The sequence below is a fragment of the Neolamprologus multifasciatus genome, chromosome 14 (genome assembly GCF_963576455.1).
Source record: "Neolamprologus multifasciatus chromosome 14, fNeoMul1.2, whole genome shotgun sequence".
In the NCBI taxonomy this organism is placed as follows: domain Eukaryota; kingdom Metazoa; phylum Chordata; class Actinopteri; order Cichliformes; family Cichlidae; genus Neolamprologus; species Neolamprologus multifasciatus.
In genome coordinates, this window is record NC_140452.1 from 57,861 (window position 1) to 66,002 (window position 8,142).

General features: G+C 37.2%; 1 protein-coding gene across 1 annotated transcript; it reads right to left on the minus strand.

The window, feature by feature from the left end:
- Window positions 1-1,535: 1,535 nt before the first annotated feature.
- LOC146502787 (uncharacterized) lies at window positions 1,536-5,296 on the minus strand. Its single transcript, XM_085131626.1, has 2 exons — window positions 4,079-5,296; window positions 1,536-3,934 (listed from the first exon to the last, which is right to left on the minus strand). The coding sequence occupies exons 1-2, from the start codon at window positions 4,408-4,410 to the stop codon at window positions 1,792-1,794; spliced, it is 2,475 nt and encodes an 824-aa protein (XP_084987752.1). The 5' UTR covers window positions 4,411-5,296; the 3' UTR covers window positions 1,536-1,791.
- Window positions 5,297-8,142: the final 2,846 nt, after the last annotated feature.

The window sequence follows — 8,142 nt, forward strand, 5'->3', positions numbered from 1 at the left end:
TATATTTAAGGATTTAATTTTTAAATCTTTTTTTCATTTGTGTATTTATTTTATTGTTATTTCACTTTCTTTGTCTGTTTATGTTGTTTTTTACTTTTATCTCAGTTTTTGTGATGGAAAGCACTTTGTTCAACCATGTTGGTTTTAACGTACTCTATAAATAAAGTTGGATTGGATTGGACTAATATGATGAAAGCGAGCCCAAGCCTGAAATCGACTCCTGATCTTTGATCCGTCCTCACCTGGTCGTGAACGTGATGGTCAGCCAGGTATCCAGTTTACCTTTGAGTGTCAGATTTAGGCAGATTTGATTGCTTCCGTTTCATAATGACAGATTTAAGTGAACTCCTCTGTCTCCATTCCCAGACTTCTACTTTTGAATAAACTTTCCTTTAACTTGCTCCGAGTGCTCTTTTGTCTGCATGGTGTAACTGTAGCCTGGCATGCTGAATAACCAGTGAGTGGACCTTCCAGAAATATGTGATTTTGGCTGTTGAAGTAGGTCAGTCACCTTTGAAGGGCTGAATATTTATGGAGTCATCAGTTGACGTTCGTTTGTGGAAGTCTGTTTTCACTCTGATAATAAAGAGGATTTATTTATTTCATTGACCAATAATAAAAAGACTGTTATTATATTTTTAACATTATATGATTATATTCACAGTGATGCTTTGAGGAAGACTGCACTGTTTGTCCCAGAATAATCAAACTGCCATGAAATACATTCACTAATTTACTATTTGAGTCATTCCACGAGAATAGCTAAAATTGGACTTGGATATTTTCACATTTTTTACCAAAATGTATTATTTATATGTATATCCCACATCATTAAGGATATATTTAACTATCAGAAAAATGTATTTTCCCATCTCAGGCATTAGTTTTCTTTTATTATTGATCATATTTTTAAGATGTAGTGACTGTAATTCTTCAACCCTGTTATGGACATTTTGGAGGCTCTCTGAATATTATCATAAAATGTATTTCTAAAGAAATCAATATGTTTACATTAGTTAGATGTCCCCCATACTAATTCAATAATTTTACATAGAAAAATGACATAAAATCACACATTTTTACCCTTTTAAATCCTGAAATGTAACTAATGAGTGAAAGCAATCTTTTCATTTTTCATCAAAAATTTAGTTTAACTAAGAATTGTAATCTAAATCAATGATCAGATGATAGCGCTCAATATTTTAGACAGAAATCAGCAAACATTAAATTATTTTTTCAACATTTTAAGAAAATTATATATGAAAATGTAGGTGTGACGGGGTTGAGACTAGCATAACAGGGTTGAAGATGGTAACAGGGTTGAAGAGACAAATACAGCTTTATATATAAACAGTTGTTTACTCTTAAATTCAATGTACAGGGCTTTCCATTAGCATTATATCTCACTTTGTAACCATAGGAAGGACACCAGACACAAATTACCGTAGAATCAAGTTTTATTAATCTCAAGTAAAAACAACCACAACAGCACATTAACAACTAGCAAACATTGTGAAGTGAATTGCTCAAATGTGTGTGTGTGTGTGTGTGTGTGTGTGTCTAGGCATAAGAGAGCCTCATGAGTTGTGCTAAAAGTCACCTCATCCTTGCTCCGATAACATACAATTAAACTTGATGAACTGGTTGAACTAATAACAATAATAATCAGTTAACGATTTTAGTGTGTCTGTCTGTATCAGTGCCTGTGTCCATGTCAGAGTGTTTTTGCATGTGTGTGCCTGCATCAGTGTGTCTGTATATAATCATGAATGTGACGGTTGTTTTATGAATTCATCTTGTGAGTCGGTTCCACACCTCTTTCAAGACTTCCACATGGCGCTTTGTCACAGCCCGTGGGGGTGGAATGAGTTCAAGGACATCATCAAACAGGTACCAGAGGATATCATCCTTATGCGGCCAGAAGAATCGGTTTAACCCAACACGATGCATGCATTTGACCTGGACTTGTGTTGTTTGTATGTTTAGAATGATGCCTGGATATAAATCATCATCATATCTGAGAATACACCATTTACCAATCAGCTCTGGACTTTCCCACTGGATTTCTTTTTCTGGACCCCCCCCCCCCCCGCCTGTCTGTGATACAGCCGTTTCTATCTTCTGGCCAAAAGTGAAACACTTGGTGTTGAAGCACTTGCAGTTAAACTGCTTCCGTGTTGTGCACATGCAGCTTACATCACGAGCCATCAGTTCTCCTGGAGCTACAGTAACGACCTGGTGAATTCTCATGGTTCCAGGAACAGCTGGTATCTGCTTCGGCATTTTCTCCATAGCTTCCTCAACATCTTCACTTTTCACAAAGAACAGTTTCACACTTGTGTTTGTTTCAGACAAGGCCCTGAATAACTCTTCTGCATCTGGGATGTCATGCCCCTTTGCTACCATCATGTCAGCTGCTCTTTTTAAGGCTCCCCCGACACCATCTGGTGCTCCTTTTCCATGACTAGCCTCAAAAAAATTCCAAGAACCAGCCTTGAATCCTCTTCTGTCCAGTTCTGTAGTGAAAAGGTAGAAGTTTCCTCGTTGTTTGTATTGCATACAGGGTCCGTCGCTTAAAAAGTGCAGCACAGACACTTGTGGATGTTGGCCTTGAAGGTAATCTAGCACAGGATTTAGGTGCTGCCATATTGCTGGAGGGCCTTTATGTCTACTGGGAGAGATGGTGCTAAAGCTCACAGGCTCTGAGAGTCCACCAACATACAACACACCAGTATGAAGGGTGGCCTGCTGATGTGAAGCCCCAAAGTGGACCGCCTGAACTTGAGAACTGTATTTACAGCTGTAGTTTTCTGAGAAGTCAACATGTATCAAAGCCTCGTCCCCTGACATGTTGTTCTTCAGCTCACGGCAGAAGGCATACTGCTGCTTGATATTAAAGTGATGCATTTTAAATTTCTTTACAAAGCTCTGGAAGAGCTCAATGAGGTCCTCTTGTGTGCCCTCCACAGATTTCTTGACTGTCACCTTGACAGTTGCCTTTTCTCCCTTTTTGTCTATCTCCTTTTCCTCTATCACCCACTGGGTAAATGATGTGGTTGCGGTGCTGTTGTATGCACTTGTGATGTGGACAGTTTTGTCCTTGCAATGGGCACACTCTCCATACATACAACTCTTGCTGGATGAGTTGCAGCAAACCTTCTCTATCAACTCTTCAATGTTGGCAGTCTCAATGAGTTTCAACTGACGGAGCTTCACTGCCAGAAAGCTGAGATTTTCATGCAACTTACACATGCATGTGTCACGTTCAGAGAGTGTTGGATTCACAACCCAAAAGGGGCGAAGATGACAGAAAAGGGAATAGGATATCATCTGGTCTGGGTTTTCTGCCAAAAACCTTCTGTGGATATTTTCTATCGTGTCCATCAGGAACCTCTTCTGCATTTTTAATTTGTCCTTTGTGAGTGTTTGTTTGGTTCCTGTGGTCATTCTACCCACGTCATCCCTGAGATAGAACGCCTTGATTCTTTTTTTGAAGTCTTCAGTGAACCTGCTGGTCATCTTTCTTTCAAAATGAAGACTGTCATGATGTCTAAAATTCTTGTTTGAAAATCCGAGGGAGTCACTTGCAAACTTTTGCAACCTGTATTTTTTTATAATTCTCCCTGTCGCAACTTTGGCAATCAGTTGCCTTTCTCTGTCCTTGGTGGCTTTTTTGTATTTATTCCTAATATCTTCAATGAGTGATTCATGGAAAAGTAAGGTTTTTTTTATTTGGGGGTTAACGAAGCAATTTGAAGTGAGTCGTGTTATTTTCGACTGTGGGGAATCCGAAAATTTCTTTGAACGTTGGCACCTTTTTTTGTATTTTTCTTTGCTTTTTCTTTCTTTTTCAAGTTTTTCCTGGAGTTCCGCTATTTGCCTCTTGAGTTTATTTTTTTCTGTTCTGTACTTTTTCCGAGCCACCAGACGTTGCCTATAAAATAAAGCAATAAAAGTTGATTTGGGTGTGGAAAATTATGCCGTTTCCTCCTGCCCTCCCTGTTTCTAAAATGACATTGTGAAAGTGACATAAAATGACATTTTCACTATAACACTGTTAACTACCCATTGCCCTAACCTTGAAGATCTTGGCTGTGAAGGCTGCTCTGGGTGATCTCCCTGATCAGGACTCTGTGGAGGAGTGCTAATGTTCTTGAGCACTTCTTTCCTCTCCTTGCTCCTATGGTAAGCTGCTCTCCACATTTTTCTTTTCTTATGCTGTTCTCTTTTACTCAGTTCATTAATTGCTTTCTTCTTCCCTGCCTCTACATTCTTTCTCCATCTCTCACGCTCACTCTGCAGATATCTCTCCCTTCTTTCAGGATCAGCTTTAAGGCGTTCCCGATACTTCCTTTGCCTTTCTGCTGCTGTTGTTGGTGCCATCTTACTTGCATCCTTAACATGGAACATAAATCACATTCAGCATGCATGCAGTATAAGAATGGTGATTGAATATAATAATAATTAATTTAAATAATTGGATAACTTAACAACCAAAGTATTAAAATCTCAACCCCGTTACAATCAAAAACATAACAGGGTTGAGTGTGACGGGGTTGAGATTTTTGCACAAACTGGCTGCTGCTCAATATAGTGAATACCAGACAGAGAGCACATGGCATGCATGAAATTCAAAATCACCATATATTCATGAACTAACAAAAAACGTTTTCATAAGTAATAGTTTTCTATCTTTTTTTCATGTTACGGTGTTGAGTCATTGAGGTTGACGACCACAATATCACAAGATAAATGACTAAAATAAAGGAAAAGATGGGAGCAACTTGCCTGTCTCTGTGGTCCTGTTGTCCAAAAGACTTCAGTGATGTCACTTCCTGATGTATACGGAATTCTGGATCACACCATTGTATTTATGGGGGTGGGATCATTTGTGTAACGGGGTTGAGGGGTTACTCAGGTACAGAAATAATTGTGATTTTAATGAATAATTAACAATTAAATTTGAAAAAAACAAATATTAACAACAAAAGAGCACAAATAGATGTTTAGGTTGATATCAAAATTTATTGACTTTTTAAAAAGTTTTATTTGGTATTTTCAAAGTAAACTTTCATCAAGGCCATGAGGGACATGACAAAATAGGTGGTGTCAAATGAAAAAACTGTATTATTTCCCATAAAAAGATAAAAAATTAGTTCATTTTTTTACACTGTATTAAAGGGTACATTTTAATATATATGTAAAGCTGTTTAAATTGAAAGTTTGGCGACCAAATAGATGAAATACGCCATAAGAGGTGAGAGGGACTCAAATTGTGCCATTTTCATGGAATGACTCATTTGGAACTAACACACTATTAGTACATCTCAGAGACACCTTCTTTCTCACACAAAGAGTAACAGATTACATCTCTTACTGTGTCCGACCAAACAACTGCTGTGGAAAGTCAGTTATTAGCAGTTTTTTAACTACACCCGTAAATGAACGTTTGACTGAATGCTGATAAGTGAATACTGAGAAGTTAGGAGGAAATGTTTTCAAATGTTCCTGCAGAGAATCTGATTAAAATGTTTTTTGTGAGCAAGAATCAGTTTGATCAGTGACCTTTTTAGCCAGATACCTTTAAGGTCACACATCCGCTGTAATATTATAATTTGCTGTTCTTTTTTTTAATACACCTTTGTAGAGAAGAAAAACATCTGGATGTCCTGATGCCAGATGCTTTTCTTTCCAAGCTCCTTACAGTGGCTTGCAAAAGTGTTCGGCCCCCTTAAACTTTTCCACATTTTGTCCCATTACAGCCGCAAACATGAATCAATTTTATTGGAATTCCACGTGAAAGACCAACACAAAGTGGTAAACGTGTGAGAAGTGGAACAAAAATCATACATGATTCCAAACATTTTTTACAAATAAATAACTGTAAAGTGTGGTGTAAGTAATATCAGATTAGTATATTATTAGATAATTAATCATTAATATTACTAATAATTATTATTAGTAATATTAGAGTAAGTAATATTATAGAGTAATAACCCGCAGTTCAAAAAAGCTCCTCTCCGACAGCCAAACCCATCTGTTCTCTGATTGGATTGTTACATTTGTGATTGACATGACATTGACCAATCAGATGAAAGGAAGAAAAATTGGGTCAAAATTCGTACTTGTAACTTGCAGAGATTCACACGTGTTTTTTTGGCTAAGTCCACATACAAATCTTTTTTACACACACACAAATTCTTTTTACACATACAAAAGTACAAGTACAAAATATTTATAACCACATTTTGAGCCCACAAAGCTGTACGTGAGCTCCACTGCAGTGGCTCGTGCACCGCTGCGTTCATGGCGTTTGCTGTAAATTATACAGCAGTGACATATGTATGTAAAATGTTTACTGAAGTTAGTGAAACAGTGTTTGTAAGGACTATAAGGTCCATAATTACTGAGGCAGTTAGACTGTTTCGCAATCTTGGCTCAATACACACACACACACACACACACACACACAAACACACACACACACACACACACACAAACACGCACACACACACACACACGCACACACACACACTCCATTTTTATCTGTATCTAGCATTTCCGAGCAGCATGTCTTCATTATCTGTGTGTCTGCAAACACTCTGGTTTCAGTGGTTTCAGATCCATTTCTCTCTCACGTTGGTACAAATTAGTAAACACTTTTTATATTTCACTGTTTTTACACAAGTAAGCAGCACGTCTTTATCAAGATCAATAAGCTGCTCGCAAACAAGAGTTTTAGTCAAAGGTAATGTAGTAATAATTAAACATTTTAGTATTATTATCCTGGCTGCTCGAGGCTCCGTTTTCTCTGACAGTTTCAATCAAAATTAGAAATGCTGCTCTGAGACTGAGAGAACTAATAGTGCTGCCTGTTGTGCAGTTCGTTTCCAAAACACGTTATTCATGGTTGCATACAATTTTAGACTGATGTGGGCCAAAGCCTAGCATAGCCTGTAACGTTATTATGACCGGCACATTTTATGAGTGAACTTGGCTTTAAGTGTTAAGCAAAAAATAAGGAACTGCCAGATTATATTCAGAGTAAGTTATAATTTAAGGGGTTTTTGTAACTCAAAACAGGGAAGGTACGTACAACAGGAACAAGCTTTTGTGTTTCTGTGCATGGAGTGAAGCTGTGGAACAGTTTGAATATGAAAGTGAAGCAATATCCAAACATAAAACAGTTCAAAAAGAGTTATAAAGATATGATCTTCTTGAGCTATAAAGAAAAGGGAAAATGTTGAAATTAAGTGAATGTCACTATTTAGAAAACTTCATGATGTGATATTATAGTATATATTATATCAGAAATCTGTTCACTATTTTTATTACAGATTATATCAGTAAGGAAGCTGACTAAATATTGACTGATAACTTATGGAAAAGGGGTGGGATTAAATAAGTGTGTACTTCTTCCCTCTCCCTTTCGACATGTAACTGAATCAGAACAGAAGCAATATTGAAATGTATTAACTTTATTTTGTATAGTATCTTTTTCTCAGATTTTCTTTGCTAAATTTCTGATATGTTTATTGATTAGCATTCAAATATCTCAGTGAAGACAGAACAAAGATTTACCACAAAGCAAGAAAGCATGAGACAAGGCTAATCAAAAGGTATTGGCTGAAGCATTTGCTTATTACGCCAACCCTTTTAACAAAAGATCTTTTAGCATGCAGCTCCTGTACACAGGGCTCGAAGCAAATAATAAAATTCAATTCAATTCAATTTCATTTATATAGCGCCAAATCACAACAAATGTCGCCTCAAGGCGCTTCATAGATACAGAGAGAAAAGCCCAACAATCATATGATATGACCCCCTATGAGCAAGCACTTTGGCGACAGTGGGAAGGAAAAACTCCCTTTTAACAGGAAGAAACCTCCGGCAGAACCCGGCTCAGGGAGGGGCGGCCATCTGCTGCGACCGGTTGGGGTGAGAGAAGGCAAACAAAGCAAAAACAAAACAAACAAACAAACAAACAAGAAAAAACACCACCACCTTAGTAAGTAACTACATCAAAGCAAAAGAATCAAGAGGTTTTCTGTTTTTTGTTTTTGTTTTTGTTTTTGTTTTGGTTTTTTTTGCTCTTTTCATTCTTGATATATATATTTTTCTAATACTCTATTTTTAAACATA

What these genes read in the sequence shown, in the direction of transcription:
- LOC146502787 (XM_085131626.1), bottom strand. Translation starts at nt 4,410, where the DNA reads ATGTTCCATGTTAAGGATGCAAGTAAGATGGCACCAACAACAGCAGCA. An exon ending in TCACAGCCAAGATCTTCAAG is followed by an intron (nt 3,935 to 4,078) that starts GTTAGGGCAATG and finishes TTTATTTTATAG; the next exon opens with GCAACGTCTGGTGGCTCGGA.